This window comes from Plasmodium inui, assembly GCF_000524495.1.
Source record: "Plasmodium inui San Antonio 1 unplaced genomic scaffold supercont1.5, whole genome shotgun sequence".
Classification (NCBI taxonomy): domain Eukaryota; phylum Apicomplexa; class Aconoidasida; order Haemosporida; family Plasmodiidae; genus Plasmodium; species Plasmodium inui.
This window is the reverse complement of record NW_008481839.1, coordinates 678,856-697,464: the sequence shown is the minus strand read 5'-3', so window position 1 is coordinate 697,464 and position 18,609 is coordinate 678,856. Positions and strand designations below refer to the sequence as shown.

Sequence of the window (18,609 nt, the reverse complement as noted above, 5' to 3'; positions counted from 1 at the left end):
CCCCTTACCACCCAGCCCTGCTTCGTACCGGCGGGTGGGCAGTTACACGTATATATAAGCATACCTATGCATAAAGGTCGCACACGTGCGCTTTTGTGCCCATTTTTTTTGCGCTCCTACGCAAAAGCATAGCGCTACGTAGCCGCTGCTAGCCAAAATGGACCCAGTGGTGGACGGCCTATCCGAAAAGAACGCGGAGGCCGCGAACGGGAATGGGGACCCGCCAGCCTCAAGTGAAAGCGCCAAAAGGAAAGACGCACCCACGTTAAGTGACGATTATAGCAGTAAGAAGAAGGCAAAGGTGGGCGATGTGTTAAAGGGAGATCCCTTTGAGGAAGGTGAAGAGGATGGACAAACGAGGGGAGGGAAAAATAAGGCCGAAGTGAGCTCATACGACGAAGAGGAGAATCCAGGTTCTGCACACAGCTGTGGTAACAATCAAGAGAGTGACGCCAAACAGGGTGATCACAGTAGTCATGAGAGTAACAACGATGAGGGGGAGAAGGAGGCGCATAATGAGCAGAACAGGAATGAACAGAAAAGTGATGGGGAAGATATCCCCATGGAGGAACACCCCAAGGAAAGCGACCCAAAGTCCGAAACACCCCTTGGAAGCGGAATACCAATGGGGGAAGCCTCCTACCAAAGGGGTGCAGAAGCTGGCGGAGGCGAACCAGAAACCCAACTCCTAAACAAACTGACCAACGAACGATACAGCGAAAGGTACCTCCAGCTGCTGGAAGAAAAGAAAAAACTTCCAGCATGGAGTGCCAAAAGGAACTTCCTAAAGCTCTTTAAAAAAAACGACGTACTCATTATCGTAGGAGATACGGGAAGTGGAAAGACAACACAGATATCGCAATTTGTGTTGGAATCCAAATTTGCAGAAAAGAAGTCCATAGCTGTGACGCAACCAAGGAGAGTAGCTGCCATGAGTGTAGCAGCAAGAGTTTCAGAAGAATTAGATGTAGAACTAGGGACGTATGTAGGGTACACCATCAGGTTCGAAGATCGGTCTAGTACAAAAACGGTCATTAAATATCTGACGGACGGTATGCTGTTGAGAGAATCCATGTATGACCCCTTGTTAAAAAGATACAACACAATTATTCTGGACGAAGCTCACGAGAGGACCTTAGCTACGGACATCCTCTTCGGAGTTATAAAAAACATACAAGAGCAGAGGAACGATTTGAAACTAATTGTCATGTCAGCAACACTAGATGCGGGGAAGTTTCAGAAGTTTTTTACTGGCTCACAGATATTAAACATCCCAGGGAGGCTATACCCAGTGGAGATTTTCTATACCCTACAGGCAGAGAAGGATTACATAAGGGTAGTTATCAGGACGGTATACGACATCCATGTTAATGAGGACGATGGAGATATTCTTGTTTTCCTCACTGGAGAGGAAGAAATCGAAATGACGAAAAAGGAGATTGAGAAGTTAGTTTCCAAGAATAGCAGTGCCGGTCAGTTGGTAGTGTTACCCCTCTATTCTTCATTACCATCGACACAGCAACAGAAAATATTCGAACCGGCACCCCCGCCAAGATTTAAAGGAGACAAAATGGGAAGGAAGTGTATCCTATCCACTAACATCGCAGAAACGTCTCTCACTATAGAAGGAATCGTCTATGTTATCGACCCTGGGTTTTCAAAACAGAAAGTTTATAATCCAAGGGCAAGAGTAGAATCTTTATTGATCGCTCCAATTTCGAAAGCATCCGCTCAGCAGAGAGCTGGAAGAGCAGGAAGAACAAAACCCGGAAAATGTTTTCGCCTCTACACAGAAAAATGTTTCGAGCAAACATTACCCGAACAGACCTACCCAGAAATTTTAAGATCCAACTTAGGTTCTGTTGTCTTAAATTTAAAAAAGTTAGGAATCGATGATTTAGTTCATTTTGATTTTATGGACCCACCGGCACCAGAGACGCTGATGAGAGCCCTAGAACAGCTTAACTGCTTAGGGGCATTAGATGATGAAGGAGAATTAACACAGAAGGGACACTTCATGTCTGAATTTCCCGTAGATCCCCAGCTAGCCAAAGTGTTAATTGAGTCCCCAAATTATTCCTGCTCCAGTGAAATACTAACCATTGCAGCCATGCTTTCTGTTCCTTACTGTTTTTTAAGGCCAAAAGTTAAAGGCAAAGAAGCGGACGAAATGAAAACGAGATTCTCACACCTAGATGGAGATCACCTAACTCTTATGAATGTGTTCCATGTCTTCGTCAAGTATCACCGAATGGATATAAATGCCTCTAAAAAATTTTGTTATGATTATTTTTTAAATCATCGAGCTATGACATCTGCCCAGAATGTTAGAAACCAACTCATCAGAACAATGGAAAAGATGGACCTAAAAATTGTCTCTATGAACCCATCCAATCCTGACTACTATGTCAATATAAGGAAAGCCCTGCTCAGTGGGTTCTACCAGCAAGTGGCCTACAAAACTAGCAAAGGGTACTACATCACGGTGAAGGACATCCAAATTGTCACTCTGCACCCTTCAACGGTCTTTCAAATAAACCCTGAATGGGTCATGTATCATGAACTTATATTAACCACAAAGAATTTCATAAGGACAGTCTCCAAAATTGAGGGGAAGTGGCTGCTTGAGATTGCTAGAAGTTATTATGACTTGGACGACCTTCCAAACAGCGAGGCAAAGAATGAATTACGCATGATTCTTAGGAAGTCCTAACTGGGACTGAGGGGGGGAGAGGGTGTGCCTGCTCCCAGGTTGACTATTCTTTTTTCAGTTGGGTGGGCATTATTCCTCCACCCATACGGAATTTGTTTGCACAGCAAAGGATCGCCATTGTTTGCAATGAACAAAGACTTACGTTAGTGTTCTTGAGAACAAATATTAAAGCCTTCCTCGCAAGGTGCGGCAGTGAAGCCGTTCTGCAGTGTTGCAGCGTAGAAGCGTAGCGAACGTAGATAAGTAAATAGGTAGCTACCCCGTGAGGTACAAAAAAAAAAAACTTGTGACTTCTGCGCAGGAGCTGCAAAAAGAGTCTGGGAGAGGTGAAGCGCAAATCTATGGGTGGGCCCCGATACACCGTCTGCACCCGCTACACTGTTTGCGCCCATATCTTCGCCGCGGCAATGCACTCATTCAGATATTTGGTCATTTCTTCTTTGTTCTCGTTGGACAGGGTCACATTCAGTTGGGCCTGATTAATGAAGGAGGCATTCCTAAACGATGAAAGCAACTTCTTAATAATATTTTTGTTACTAAACTTGTGGAGCGTTATGTTTATGGAGTTCCAATTGATCATGGTGTTTCCCCTCTCCGCTATTAGCTGAATGCCGATGTAGTACTTGGTAGATGCGGCGATTTCTAAGGGCTGGACAAAGTCAACTCGGGCTTCAATCGACTGGTTTAAATTTTTTATGTTGACGTTTTGTTCCATTTTGTGGGAAAGGAACGAATCCTCTGGGATCAAATTGAGTGGCTCGGCTCCGTAGATGGGTCTGTGCACGTAAAGGATCACCTTCTTTACCACCCCCAGCTGCACAGGGCACTTGATGTCAATAAGGATTGTACCAATTTTCTGGTCGACGCATTTGAGGTCGAATTTTGGATAGTAGGCCTGCGTGGGGTAATACTTCGGCAGCTGTGCGATTCCCTCTCCGGCAGCTCCGCCAGTGCCGCCAACTGCGCCTGTAGGGCCACCCCCGCTCGTGTCGCTTTGCGTGTCAATGCCGATGAGCGCCAAGTACGGAGCGGGAGGGCCGGGCTCCAGATTCTTGAGGACCTTCGTTTTGAACTCCTGCTGGCAGCCCAGAATGGCGAGGGACGCCTCCTTAAAAGCAGACTCGGCCTTCTTCTTCCACTCCTTATCGGGTTCCTTATCGGGGTGCAGAATATGTTTGAGTCTTTTTCCGAAGCTCTTTAGTTGTTCCTCCGTAGTCGTCCTCGGGTTAATGCCTATTATGTAGAAGGAGTGCTTCTTGGGGGAATTCTTATCAAACCAGGTGTATTCATTATATCTGTCAATAATGAACTGCACAGCCTTTCTTTTGTCCTCTAATTTTTTGGAGAGTTCCATTTCTTGCTGAAGCTTCCTCTGCTTTTCCGCATCGTAATTGTTTTTGAGTCTTTCTAGCTTCTCCTTGGCAATCAGCAGGTCTTTATTTTGTGTCATTTTATCTCCAAGGAGCAGAATCACATCTGCGTAAGTGGATTCTACCACATTATTGTCTGCATCTACATCTAGGTTCAGAATCGAATTTAAGCTGTCATACTCGGACTTGTTAACAATCTGTTTGTACCAGAGGTTCTGTTTATAAACAATCGAAACGATGGATGGTCCAATGGTCTTCAATTTTTCTATCATCTCATCGATATGATCGTGTATCGTTATCTTCTTATTCCCATCACTGTCATCCGAATTATCCAATAATTCATCTACATGGAAAATATTTTTCCCTACATTTAATATGTTTTTCAATTTGTCAATCCGATTTTTCACATGTTCCACTTCGAGAGTGTTTTTCATTTTAAGAATATGCTTCGTGATGAACAGATAATCCTCTACATTCCTTTCGTTAAAATTGGGGTCTATATTGCTAATATCCTTTAGTAACTCCTCAATGTATGTCTTCGATAGCATCATCATGAAGGAGTTATTGTCACTGTTGTTAATTATATATGTCTGATCAAATTCTCCTTTCCTCTTTTTCATAGCCCCCGCTCCGATTTCTTTGTTGGCATAACTTACCTTCACATCATTTCGTTCCGTGTCAAAAAGACTCGGGTTGTTTAGGAAGAGCTCGTCAATAAAGCTTACAAGAGATTTTAAAAACATGTCGAAGCTTTCATTACTTAGGAGAATGTTTGCCTTTTTAATGATGGAGTAAATGAACCCAAAGGACTTATAAATATAAAACAAATCTTCCACTGTTTTTTTGTACATGAGTTCTTCATCCGTCAAATCGTCTATAAAATGTTCATAGTACACCTTTTTCAGCTCCCCCTCACTCATTGGGGATGTCATCGCGTCTTCCTTATTCACCGCCATGTTGACGTGAACTCTAATTCTGTTTTGGCGTTATCTCATCCGTGGGAGGAGGTGTCCTTTACAGGGGCACACAAACACACATTCGAATACACATACGAATACACATACGAATACACATACGAACACACATACACGTACGAATATACATACAAATACACACACTGGACTATTTTTGCTTCTCTTCCGACGCGTAATGGCTAAATTTCTCATGCCAACAGTTTTCCCTTTACACGGCGGTTTCAGTTTAGAGGCTTAACCAATTTACCGCTTATCGTGTGGCCCAGAATAAGTCATCCCTTTTTTTCGCTTTCCCCAAGTAGGCGCCAAAACGGGATGCATAACTTCCGATACCTCCTCCTTCTTGGTTAATAGAATTTGTCAAAAGTCCCTCTGTAAATCGCAAAGTCACTTTCCTTCGGATGACCAGACGCGCGTGCACAAAATGGGGTTCAAAAAAAAAAAAAAAAAAAGAAGCCCAAAACGCTCAAAGAGTGTAAGCGCCGTTAGAGTGATGGCCGTGTTTGAAGCGGTAAGCTAGGTAAAGAGAATTCCCCCCCTTTAAGGCAGCAGGACCTTCTGTGCCTTACGCGGGGAACAGATATTTTGCAAGATCATTGATGCAGGGAAAGCTGACCCCTTTCGCGCAGAAACTGCGAAGCTTAAAAAGAAAAAAAGCTTTCCATTATAGACACACATAATCGAATCACCAAATGGGACACACACTCATCAATGCACTTAACCACACGCTTCCTAGGAACGGACGTGCAGCAATTTTCCCACCTTACCCATTTTGTGAGGAGTTATCCATGCATACAGATATGCGGCGCAGTCACCAGAGCAAGCTGTTTTTATTTTGAATAAGGTTACCACTGCTGATTCTCTCAAGAGGGGTGTTGTGTATGGAGGGGTGTTCATTTGGGAAGATTAAATACAGCCCACACATTCGTCTCAGTGTGGAGGTAGGTAAAACACATCGGTCCACTGTTCTCATCAACCGAGTCGAATCTTCCAAGTGCATTAACGAGAAAAAACGGCTTCCTGGCATAGCGATGTTACACGCTTGGAAACGCCTTTCAATATATTTTAAAATGTTTCACACTATTGGTACTCTCATCGAGAAAGTTCAATTGGAGGGAATTTCTCCTGCACAGTTCTACTTTATGGTGTAGCGCTAAAGGCTCGCTTAGGGAAAGGGCATTCCGCAACATTTTACCATCGTGTGAAGGACAACCACAACACCCACTTCACTGGTTAAGACATTCTTCATTACTCAAATGTGCATGGGCGTCTCTGTATAAATTCCCTTCAAGTGGAAGGCCGCTTATCTTTTTCTTGTTCCTTTTTCGGGAGAAGGTAGGTAAATTTTGGGTCGTCCCAAGATGGACTCGACCCCACTCCGAGTTCCCCCTACGTGGAATTCCTCCCCTAACATACGCACTTAACATTTTAGTGAACTTCCAGCTGGGCATGTGGTCTAAAAAATCATTCACTAAACCATTTTCACCATTTCGAAGATCATTCAATACGGACAACTCTTCTTTGTACTCCTTCAACATGGCGTAATGACCATTCGGGTTTGTGATTAGCTCCTTGTTCTTGCTCAGTATAACCTCATTTAGGCATTCATTCAGCCGTTCCAGATGCTCCGTTTCGTCGTGATAGCTTTCCACAGAGTTGTCAAAAGACGTTTTTTTCTTGCCCCCCTTATGTAGACCTCTCATTTGCTTCCTATGACATTCGTTTCGCACACTGTTCGTTCTAGCATGTGCCATTTTTTCCCCTTCTAGCTCAACACTCCCGTTTTGTTTAGGTACTCTAGGACAAACGCCAATGGGCCTCCTCCCATGGGAATCCTTCCCTGATAACTGATCAAAAAAGGCAAAGACATTTTTCTCCATTCCTTTCTGCACACTTTTTATAGAATATAAAGTCGGCATGTCGCAAATGGCTTCGTTCCCCCTCGTCCACGCGGTTATTTTTTCCTGCACATTTTGTACCATGCGTCTAATTTGGTCGTCCATTTGGTTGGCCATTTGGTCAGTCGGGATTTTCTCTTGTTTGGGGTCATCCAGGAGGGCAGAGTTCACTCTATAAATGTAACTCAATTTGTCGAGATATTTCAACATTAGCCTTAAGCTGCAAAAGTTTGTTTGACTGTTCCGTTCTAGGAGTAGCAATTTTTCTTTCAGCCCCTTAATTAGTTTGTAAATGTCACAGTAGGTAGGATGGTTATTCTGAGAAACCACAACCTCGTTCGTCAGTTTGCTTATCTGCTTCATGTCCCCATTCATAGAATTGACCTCTACCGCCACCACCCCTGATTGTTCTCCCTTCACACGATCAGTGGTGTCCTCATTACCATTACCGTCTGGTTGGAAAACTTTTCTGTCTTCCGAATTACAAACGAGGTGCTTCTCAAGCGAGGTCTTCAATTTTCCCATTTCGGGTACTTCCACCCCCGACCGTGCTGCCCAATTATGAAAGGAAAGTTCACCCGTGGGTGATAACCGAGATTCCCCTGCGAATGATGAACGAGGAGGATTTTTTATCCCCCCTAGTGATGTTAACAGCAGCCTGCACATTTTAATCAACTCTATGAGGTATGTCTTCATAATCACCTGCTCAAATTTAGTAACTTGCCCATTTTTAGAGAGGCTCAAGACACCGTAGCGAACCCGCCCCAACAATTGATGCATTAAAATTGAAACACTTTTAAGGCATGAAGAAGGGCCACCACTCCTCTTCGCCTTTTCGGTTAAATTGATCAAGCAGAGGGTAAGTAACTTAACCTGTAAGGTGTCGTCCCCATTTGGACATTTCCTCCCTATGGCATAGTTCAGTACATTCTTCAATTTGTGAGAATAAAATGTTAAGCTGTTTAGAATATACATCACTTCATTCTCGAGTGTCCCGTGTTGATGGAAGAAGGAGCGCTGCTTCAACAAGTTCGAGTGAAGCATGAACAGGTTTTTGTCTTTTTGGCACGATTGCCTATACGTGCACGTATCCATCAGTGCTGAGTTCTCCTCATCTGAATTGAGAATTGCTTTTTCGAAAAAGGAATCATCGCTTCTGTTCCTCCCCCCTATCCTTCCTCTTACCCCGCTTGTGCTTGTCACCATTTCGCAGAAAAAACCATCCTCCCGAGGTTCCTCAATTTGGGGATTACTTCTCAATTGGTCTACTGTTCGTCCCTCCCTGTCTATGTTAAAACTTTTTTGGCCCTCTTCTAGCGTTTCACCTGATTGTACGTCTCCACTTCCGCCGCCCAGAAAGTTGGCAACCTGCCTCAGAACCACAAATGTTAATCTCTCTTCGTTTTCGTCGAAGGTGGTGTATTCGCCTCTACATATGGAAGTCATTTCTTCTGCGCTTATCCCACCATTAGAGATGAAATTGCAACCATCACTGCCACCATTGAAACTTTTTTTTGTATTGCTTGCCCCGTCCTTTTCTAGTCCATTCCTTATGCTGGTGAGATCCCCCCATTTGGCGTCCCTTCCCACGGAGGCTTTCAAATTGGTACCATTTTCTGGATTACTACTACTTAGATTTTCCTTTCCCGTTTTAGCCATATGGTTGTACCCTTCGTTTTCCTCTTCTTTGTTTTCTTCCCCTTCTTCTTTCTCTTCTTCATGACTTCGCCCACTCTTTAGGAACGCATCCTCTTCCGCCATACCGCTGCCATGTACACCAACTGTACGGTCAGAATATTGCGTAATCTTTGAAAGCTCCAAACTGTGGGTGTCCACAAGGAATGATCTGTAGGAGGAGTTACTCACATCATCACTCAGGCAAAAATAGTATGAGCCACTCCCAACACTTTTGGTGGCCACTTTAGGGGAAGGAGAAACGTCTGAATCTCTCCCCGATACGATGTTTATCTCATCTGAATTGACTTCGCCATGTATGATAGACGCCTCTTCAACATCATCGCTTTGCATATCATCATGGGTTATCAAATTTTTAGCTTCGTCCAGGTCTATACTATTTTTCTCTACTTCTTGGAGCTTTTCGTCTCTTTTCACTGCCTTGGCATTTTTTATTTTTATCCTATGTGTGTGTGATTTCCTGTTAGCAAACTTTGTCTGCCTCATGATCGGGGGCTCACTTTCTCTTCGCTTATTTTTCCCCTCCTTGTGATGCAACTTGGAATAAATGACTTGAGCCAAGTGGTTATTCACCCTATTTCGCATATCCGATGAAACCTTTTTATCTCCCTTTCCAATTGAAAATTTGCATGGAGCAGAATTCTTAGCATTTTTCGAGCCCAACTTATTCCTTTTTTTCTTCCCCTTATGTGCATAGCCCTCTTTTTGTCTACTCATTGGGATTCTTTTTCTCGAGCAGGTGGCTTTCATTTTTTTTGTTTTATTAACACGAAGTTTTTTCCCATTGCCTGGCTTCTTCAAGAAGGCATTCTTAGTTTTTTTCTTTCTTCTTCCTTTTAGACCAATTTTTAGTCTCCTCTTCATTTTTACAATTTTTTTTTTCTTTCCAACAGTTTGACTAAAGTTGTCAACGAGCTGTGGTTGTACATTTGTCCCTTCTGTGGCAAAATGAATCATAGAACAACTTTTCTTGTTCTTGCATCCTTTCGGTGTTACTACTCCATCTGTACAGGTGCCCCAATTTTCGTGGTTATTGCTGTTGGATTCTTTATGTCTAGTCAGTTGCTTATCCTCCACGCATGGTGACGCTTCATCGTGTTCCTCAGTTTCAGAACTTCCAAATGGTTCTGAATGATTCTCTAAGTATACAGATCTAGAAACTTCCTTTAACTTATCACCAAGGTGAATCGCTGTTTTCATTTTTTTCAGTGTTAACTCATCTCTTGCGCCGTTATGCGCTTTTAGGTTATCATAGACATAGGTGTGCTTATCGTCGGGGTGATATATGCTGCTCGTATTGTCCACCCTCTCGAGATGGTCCTTCTTACTTGTGTATTTAAACGGTTTATTTTCACTGAGAGAAGTATTAAGACTACTTCGCGTGCTACGTGGTTCTGGTTTTGTGGTGCACTCTGACGTTTCCCTCTGTAGGCCACATTCCTCAACATAAACGTAAAGATCGTTGTGCAGTTTTATCTTCTCATCAAAGTTTACCCTTGGAATGTATGCTCCATTTGTTGGCGTCCCGTTTGAAGTATAACGTACGCTCCCACAAAAAGGGCCATTTGTTTGCAACACATGCGATGTTTTTTCTCCCAGGTAGGCATAGCTACTTATTCCATATTTAATGTCAAACAGTTTAATATCATCTTTGCTGGTCCCTTCCCGCCTTTTTGCTAATGTAGAAGCACTTCTTCGATCTGCATGATGGATATTTACACTCTCTTGAAAGTTCCTTTTGCATAAAAAACCGCCACAAGCGTGTTCACCTTTTAGTACACCTGGGCATTCCTTAGCGGTTGCATGGTTATGCCCTTCTCTGTTATTCAGGGGTATCCCTTCTTCGTTAAGAATGAAAGATTCAACATCGCTTCCATTGCAGCGGTAGCATTTTGTTATACTATTGAAGATTCTGTATGGATTGCAATGCTCTGGGGGATAACAATGCTTGTCCTTGCCGTTCTCCATCGTTTTCCGTTGGAGGATTACAACACCATCAGTTTCGGTATGCATCTGTCCAATGTTGTATCTTCTCCGCTACGGGCATTCGTGATGGTTGCTATGTTAACTGCTCTTTTTGCAGATATATTAAAAATTTTTTCCTAATCTGGTGCAATTTTTATCTTATTCACACTATGCTGTTTATCTCGCGATATTTCCTCGACAAGGGCCTCACGTTACACCCATTTAGAGGAATAACGCAAAAGAGATCATCAGGTTGGTTGCGCCTCAAAGATACACACATGTAAATTTTTGTTTATTTATTTCACTACCCATGGAAAAATTAATTAGGTGCAAGAAAAAAAAAAAATGTTTAAAAAGACAAGCCAAAAGGGAAAATCTGTTCACATCCTGGAATTATTTCAATCTTGTATGAAGAGTGAAGGTAAAATCGGCATTTTTTTTTTTAAATGCAATAAAAACATAACCAAATTACAGGGTTGTAAAGCTATTATGGCTAGTTCATTAGGTTTTTTGTTTTTTTTTTTTTTCTCAAATGAATAAGTTAATGGCTAGCAGAACAACATTGACCAATTATTTTGCCTCATAAGTGATGAGAAAGGAGTACAACTGTTTTGTCCACGTTAAGTACATTTTATTTTTAAAAGATGTTTTGGAAATTGCGGTATTTGCAGAAAATAGGTATTATTCAGAAGTTAATTAGAAGGGGGTGGACACAGCGGAAAAGTGGGAAAATGTGTGCACATGGCATGGACGGGAGAAAAAAAAATAAAAGAAAAGAACATAATAAAATAATCATGACTAAACTGTTGTACGGCAACATTTTATCGAGCTGTATTTACCTGTTCTGCGCGTTTCATTCGTGTATATTTATATCCCCCAGATATATGTGTGTAATTTTTCAGGCCCACTTGAGCTCACGTTATGGATTAACTTTTTCGCAGAACGCAGGTGGCCCCAGTTCGCCCATCAGCATTGTAGCGTAGGCCGTGGGGGGGGAAATAAGCCTGTCTTTCTCTGGCTTAATTAGGTAAATCTATTCATTTATTTTATTTATTTTTTTCTTTCGCGCGAGCGATATAGCCGCTGAATAGGCAGACAAAACCTCACGTCCAGGGTGTCAGAGGGCGCAGGATGCGCAGTATAAACATTTCGGAGTTGTCTATAGACTGATAAAACAACCCATCGAACTGCGTTGTACGTTTGACAAAATAGAAAAAAAACATCAGGATCGCAAAAGTGACGTTACTGCCGATGGTAAAGATTTGAGAGTATTTGTACAAATCGCTCGTCTGTATATTATTATCATAAAAATCTTCTACTTCGGACGGAGGGTTCTGCAAGCAGCCTTCTAATTTCTGCCCTTTTGAAGCCTCCAGTATTTGCTGATTATTTCGTAAGCGTTTGTACAGTGTGCAAACGTTGATATTGTTGAACGTGCATTTTACATAGTTTTTATCTGCCAAATCTGGAATGAATGCAAAGTAGTTATTATTTTTTAGGAAATCCATGTCGTTGCATTTGCGAATGTGGCTAGCAGTGTTCGCATTGGAATTCGTGTCTATCATGTCAATGGTGCATGCGGCTGTTCTACCTTCAAACAATCTGCAGTTGTTGACTACATGTGTGGCAACGTTGTTTAAGCGCCTTTTACACCACAAGTTGGGAGTGAAATATAAGGTAACTAAATTAAATATATTTATGGTGAACCAAAATATGATCAAAATCGCTAACCCCCAAGGAAACCATTTCACAGTACAGCCGATCCTTTCGATCCATTTGCCTAGCGACATAAAATCGTTAATTGTAAAATTTGAAAGGATGGAACATATCCTCGATAAAAAAAATGCGAAAATGCTTATGAAGCTAGTTAAAATTAGGAAGATTAATAAATCTGTAAGAATAAAATTTATATGTTCATATTCGCAGGAATAGTTTACGAAAAAACTGAATGATTTTATGAGTTGCTGGAATATTAAAGTGAGGACAACGCTGAAAGCAGTTAAGATTGCCAGGGAGTTGTAGTAGAAACTGATTCTCCAGCTGTGTCTCCTGTAATTCCAGTTTAGGTAAAACTCTTTGATAATGCGGCTTATGCTCCTGTTCTTGCCTTCCGCCTTGTCCATTTTTTTTTTTTTCTCTCTTCAGCTTAATGAATGGGTGAGCAGCAAAAAAAGAAAAAAAAAAAAAAAGGCTACTTTTTCCTCTTAAAATTCATTTTTCTCTGTTTCGTGCGCAACTCCCGTCCGTAATTGTTTTAACAAAGCTCTCATTCGTCTGTGTGTGTATTTCTGCCCCTTCTGGACATTAGCATTTTTCCCGCTCTGGGTTTCCCAGAAATGCCATTTCGAAGGGGGAAAAAAAGACTGCTGTGATTTTTACTTTTCTGCCACTTTATGAGTCTGCACGGGCATACTCTGCAATCACCTCCGTGCGCATTTTTTTTTCTTTTTTTTTTTTTCTTTTCCCCTTTGGATTAAGCAGTATGAGTAGTACTCCCAATAAGGAATAACACTGCGATAACTCGGTCCGTGTACACTAATGCACGCACACAAATGAGACAGGAAGTAAAATATATGTGTAGCATACACATGCAAAGGGATGGCGAGAGAAAAAGAATAAACCTACGGACAACTTGCGCGTAACAAATAGATTCAACCGTCATATGGTCACTGGAAGGAGAGCAAAATGCATATTCGCGTATTTCCGGAGTGACAGATTAGTGCATTCTCGTGCATAGCTATACTGACGATATTTCGCAAGCGCGCCACATTCTGGTGAGTTGGACGATACTCCGAAGGGTAATGCTGGAGGGTGGTCCCGCTTATCGTGAACACATGTTCCAATTCTGCAAGTTGGCATTTCTGTTCACTAAAAAGGATGCACAAATGGAAATTATCACAGAGGTGTTTCAATTTTCTGCGCTGTATTTTTACTGTGCGGGAAAAACTGCGGACTGCGTTAGGAAGAGATACCGTCATTGAGGTGAAGGGGCCCCATCATGCCATCAGTCGAAATAGGTATATCAAGCAAAAGGCTTCATCAGTGTTCCCAAGTTCCGTAGTATAGTACTGTCTCCCAAAGTTTGCCATAGAGGAGTGAAGCGGGGGGAGAGGGTATTGCATTCATCTCAGCTAGGTTCACTTAAGGGTATCTTTTTTGAGCGAAAAATAGGGCGGGAAGTCAAATGGGCGAACTAAATAAACACGGAGGAGTCGCCCCGAGTGGGGAATTCTTCCTATAACCGACTCCGATTTAGAGGGCTGCACAATTGTCACCATTCCATTTGAGCACGGATGTGTACGGTCCTCTGTGCAGCCCTCTGTATGATCCTCTGTACGGTCGTCTGCATGGTCCTATTTGCGTGTGGATGTGGCCCTGCCCACACATGTATTCACACCTCCTCGTCATCTCCACACGTCCAGAAAACGCGTAAACTTGAAGAAAATGTTGAACCGTTCTTCATTCACCACGAAGGAGGAATCGATGGGCGTGCTCACCCTAACAACTATGAAAAGGGCAATGAGGATCACGGTTGTGATAAACCAGAAAAATATTAGGGATACGGAGAATAGGTAGATGTCACTCTTCATGGTGGGGTCTTCGAGGAAATGCTCTTCCTTAAGATCCAGGGTGTTTCCAGAGCAGTTCGGGAAGGAAGTCCACGATGTTCTCTTATTTCTAATAAAGTCGACAAAGAATTCACACAGTTTCTTATCTTTCAATGTGCATGCTTGGTTTGGAGCTGATCGCGTAAGGAAAAGAAAATTTTGCACCTTCAAAATGTTGTAGTCGTTGCAGCTGTCCTTGGTCCGTAGGTTCAGCAGTCCTTTGTTGATTTCGCATCCTTGCGGGGGAGGGAGAGAAAGGCAGTATGGAGGTGATCTCAGTGAGGTGTGCGTCAATCGGCGGGTAGACACGCGTGTATACACATATGTCTGCACATATGCGTGTGCAAATCGGGGCATGCGCAAGGGAAGCAACCGTCCACAACTACCGCAATCGCCGGAGCTGTAGCAACCTCCCCCAGCGCACCTGTGTCCCGGTTCTTAACCAGAAGGCAGTTGCGCAGCGCGTCCATCCCATACACATTGTACTTGAAAGGGCACCAATTTTGCCCCCAAAAAATTATTATCATCATATTTACAAAGAGGAAGCAGATCCAGCAGATGTATACGAAGGACAAAATCCATGACATGTATTTAATTATGAACCCTAAGAGGGAGTAAAAAATGCCTGAGTTAAAGAACTCCCTGTTCGTAAAATTCGAGTAGATAAATGTCAGGCGGGAAAAAAGAAAGTTTAAGAATCCCATCAATACCAAAAATATGAGTACCACCATGTAGATTCTCTTCACAGATAGAATCGTAGAGGAGGAACAATAATGGTTGCTGTACATATCCGACGAAATTAAAAATCTAACTATTAACGTGTAAACAATTCCCAGTGCTAGGCTGATGTAAAAAATGGTGAAATATAAGCTGTACCTCCAAACGAACTTCTTTCTCTTCCAGTTCGATTTGGCGTACTTGTTCTCTATCAGTGTGTTCATCCTTTCCAACATTAGCATTTCTCTACCAAAGTGGTTACGTGCGCTGTGTGTGTTTGAAGGTGACGTGCGCGTTTCGCGGTGACGTTTACGCCTGTGGGGATTTACTTGTACCGTGCCTGCAAGCTGCTAGTTCGTGAGGGACTCCCTTGCACTGCTACGCTCTTTAAATGGGTCCAAGAAAATGGAGCATCTTCTACAGCGAGGGCAGTCAGGAAAAAAAAAAAAGAAAAGAAAGAAGTATTACTCGTCCAATCGTTATGGAACTATGCAAATGGGTGTGAGGGGACGAATTAGGAGGGAGAGAATACGCAACGAGGTGGACCAAACGTTACACACACCCGTAGCAGAGCGCATAGAGGTAGATTTTCCGGAGCGACATCAAAGTGGGCGAAGCACTGTCCAATTTGGCGAAACAGCTGTTAATGTGAAGTGAATTTTTTCCTTTCCCGTCCTATCACATTTATTCCGTTTTACATTTTATGTTAATGCTGTAGTGCGGTATGGCTCCAATTTTGGCCAAATGCCTACGTTGGCGAAGGGCACCTTCAACGACATTTTTTTTTTTTTTTTTTCTTCCTTTCCCCGAACGTTTCGCCGTTTATCCCGCAAAAAGGCACAACGTTTGGACATGCTCAACGGGTTTGAAAAAAAAAAAACAAAAAAAAAAAGGTATGTAACCTCACCTAGAAGAGGCCAATAAAGAACAGAATAGCAAAACTTGCTGCTCCCTTTGAGCGTTCACCGCTGTGCGAACAGCGTGTGGAGATTTTCACGTATGGCGGGGAGATGCAGAGGGAAGCCGGGGGGTGTATACGAGCGACTCATATGATGCACAATTGCATGCGCCCTGGAAGGCCTTCATTTGAGTTGCATTTCCCTATCCCGATGCATGGAGGTAATAGGAAGCAGTGCATATGGCTCCCCACACAGGGTAGGATCTTTTCCTGAATGACTGCGTGTGTGTCCCCTGAGGCAGCTAACTCCCCCCCTCGGCGTGATGGAATCACCAAAAATGACAGAAGTTGATGTAACTTGATTATCGAACGGAAGAGGTATCCCCCCTTTTTTCCTTCCTCTTCACCATTAAATGATATTGCACATTTTTCAATCCCTCTTCCTTCTGTTGTTAAAGAATATTTACATCAGCACAGAAATGAGGAGTAAAGCAGTTGGAGCAACTAAAATGAGCAAGAACTTCCCGGACGGAAGAAACTCTTGCGTCAAAAGTGAACGTATAGTAGTTGGAGGAAAAAAAGAAGAAACCCGCAAGAAAGGTGCTACACATTTGTTCGTAAATACCATCAGCGGGGACAAAAAAAGGATACTTAAGAAAGTCAAAAAAGAATGTGGAGGAGGGGGAATAAAGGGAGAGAGGATGATGGTTTCCGTCCATCCTCCAGACGGAAGCGACACGAAGAACATAAATGTGCAGAATATAGCCAGTGGAACCCCCTTCTTTGTAATAAAAAACTTCGAACTGAGATGGAAAAGAATTAATGTGACGAAAAATGAGTTACAACTAAAATACTGCTTCTTGATTGGACAGGAATTCTGCTTCAGCGAAGTGAGCAGAGATACCTACATCGGCTTGGTGAATAACAAAATTTATCTTTTTAAGGAGACGGAGGAGGGGATCTTCTACCAATGCGTTTATGATCGCAGCGGTGGGGGGAGCGGTGAGTGCGGCGATGGACGGAGCGACGGAACCGAACGGGAGCACGCCACCCAGGCGGGCCAAAGTCGCAATCCAGACAATGCAAATACGAGCGATCAGTACGAGCAAGATGTAAACGACTTCTTCAATCTGCAATTTCCGTTAAGTAAAAACATCAAAATGTGGAAAAAAAAAGACAAAAGAATGAAGGAAATTACTGATAAGATTAAGGGGTTGAGAATATTAAAGACCAACTCGGTGGAATCATTTTTCTCCTTCCTTTGTTCCACTAATAATAACATTCCCAGGATAACGCTAATGATAGATTGCCTGAGGAGGCGGTACGGCAAATTCCTCGCCACAGTCATGTTTCACGGCCAGGATGTGCTGGTCAAAGTGAGAGAGGACCCGGACGCAAAAGGGATGGCCCTCAATAGAAATCAACAGCGCGTTGGCGTGATGAAGGATGAACAACGAGTTCGCCTCAAGGTAGGTGAGACACAATCGGGGCGAGTGAAACGGGAGCCTCCTAAAAATGGGGAGACGAAAAAGGAACCACTATCCGTTTCTGCACCCAAGAGGGAGCCGCAACTGCGCATTCGCGTGAAGGAGGAGTACTCACAAAATGGGCCTACAACGCGGGAACAGAATGGGGACGATGGGCACTCCGAACGTGAGAACAACAGAATCTTCTACGAGAACCTAAAGACGATGATCAAGGAGGAACGACAGATGAAGATTTTCCCCTTCTATGAATTTCCAACTGTAGAAATACTATCCCAATTGAAGGAGAAAGATTTAAGGAACTTAGGGTTCGGGTATAGAAGTAGCTACGTTATTGAGAGTGCCAAAATGTTAGTGGAACGAGGAAGTGAAGAATGGATTGAAGACCTTAAAAAGGAGAAAAAGACAAAAAATTGCATTGACCAATTAATACTCTTCCCAGGCATAGGGCTCAAAGTAGCCAATTGCATCTGCCTCTTCGGTTTGAATAAATTTGATTGCATTCCCATAGACACGCATATATATGACATCATTTATAAGTACTACCGAAACATTGTGGAGTCTGAGTGCGCGTCGGTTCATCGTCGCAGTGCTGATAAGGCGGAGAACGTGGAGAACGCGACTGGAGGAACTCCCATAAAAGGTAAGAAGAAGGGGAACAGAACCACTAGGCAGGCGACGCCCACTTATGTCGACCGCGTGCCTAAACGGGAAGGCGAAAAAGGAACAGAGCCCAATTCGAAACCCAATTCGAACCCCAATTCAAAGCAGCAGAAGAAGGCCCTCACAATTTCTCTCTACATTAGACTGTACACAAGGCTGAAGAACTTACTGGGGCCCAATTGCGGGTGGGCACAAACCATCCTTTTTGCGTCCGAGTTGAAAAAGTTCAGCCACCTGTTTGAGTAGGAAGAGGCAAGTTCGTACATGCGTAAGGGGGGGGTACCCTCCTACCGATTTGTCAATAATTCTCTGCGCACATTTATGCTCAGATGTTTTTTTTTTTCTTCTCTTAACTGAGGCCTACGTTTTGTTTTCACCACGGATGTAACTTCTGTAAAATTTGCATCCTTCTCGGGATGGTCCTACTTCCCTACTTTGTCTTTCCCCGTTAATGAGCCCTATGTGTACTGCTCCCTTATTTTATTTTTTTTTTTGGGCGGGGGGAATTCCCCTTTTCCGCACCTGGGAACTCCCGACAGACGCTCTTAAAATGGTGTAATGGCATACTCTCTACCCCTCTGTCGTGGGGAAAAAATTTGCCCAGCTGGTAGGGTAATGTCTGAC

General features: G+C 43.1%; 6 protein-coding genes across 6 annotated transcripts; 2 read left to right on the top strand and 4 right to left on the bottom strand.

The window, feature by feature from the left end:
* Nucleotides 1-157: 157 nt before the first annotated feature.
* Nucleotides 158-2,713, top strand: C922_01611 (adenosinetriphosphatase; the record flags this gene model as incomplete). Its single annotated transcript, XM_008817214.1, has 1 exon — nucleotides 158-2,713. One exon carries the CDS (start codon nucleotides 158-160, stop codon nucleotides 2,711-2,713), a length of 2,556 nt encoding a protein of 851 aa, XP_008815436.1.
* A 373-nt stretch (nucleotides 2,714-3,086) lies between these two features.
* Nucleotides 3,087-5,039, bottom strand: C922_01610 (hypothetical protein; the record flags this gene model as incomplete). The annotated part of the gene is made up of 1 exon (XM_008817213.1): nucleotides 3,087-5,039. The coding sequence occupies one exon, from the start codon at nucleotides 5,037-5,039 to the stop codon at nucleotides 3,087-3,089; it is 1,953 nt and encodes a 650-aa protein (XP_008815435.1).
* Nucleotides 5,040-6,283: 1,244 nt separating this feature from the next.
* Nucleotides 6,284-10,618, bottom strand: C922_01609 (hypothetical protein; the record flags this gene model as incomplete). Its single annotated transcript, XM_008817212.1, has 1 exon — nucleotides 6,284-10,618. The coding sequence occupies one exon, from the start codon at nucleotides 10,616-10,618 to the stop codon at nucleotides 6,284-6,286; it is 4,335 nt and encodes a 1,444-aa protein (XP_008815434.1).
* Nucleotides 10,619-11,718: 1,100 nt separating this feature from the next.
* Nucleotides 11,719-12,738, bottom strand: C922_01608 (hypothetical protein; the record flags this gene model as incomplete). The annotated part of the gene is made up of 1 exon (XM_008817211.1): nucleotides 11,719-12,738. One exon carries the CDS (start codon nucleotides 12,736-12,738, stop codon nucleotides 11,719-11,721), a length of 1,020 nt encoding a protein of 339 aa, XP_008815433.1.
* A 1,281-nt stretch (nucleotides 12,739-14,019) lies between these two features.
* On the bottom strand, nucleotides 14,020-15,182 carry C922_01607 (hypothetical protein; the record flags this gene model as incomplete). The annotated part of the gene is made up of 2 exons (XM_008817210.1): nucleotides 14,020-14,459; nucleotides 14,648-15,182. The coding sequence occupies 2 exons, from the start codon at nucleotides 15,180-15,182 to the stop codon at nucleotides 14,020-14,022; spliced, it is 975 nt and encodes a 324-aa protein (XP_008815432.1).
* A 1,069-nt stretch (nucleotides 15,183-16,251) lies between these two features.
* C922_01606 (N-glycosylase/DNA lyase) lies at nucleotides 16,252-18,231 on the top strand (the record flags this gene model as incomplete). The annotated part of the gene is made up of 1 exon (XM_008817209.1): nucleotides 16,252-18,231. One exon carries the CDS (start codon nucleotides 16,252-16,254, stop codon nucleotides 18,229-18,231), a length of 1,980 nt encoding a protein of 659 aa, XP_008815431.1.
* Between the last annotated feature and the right edge of the window lie 378 nt (nucleotides 18,232-18,609).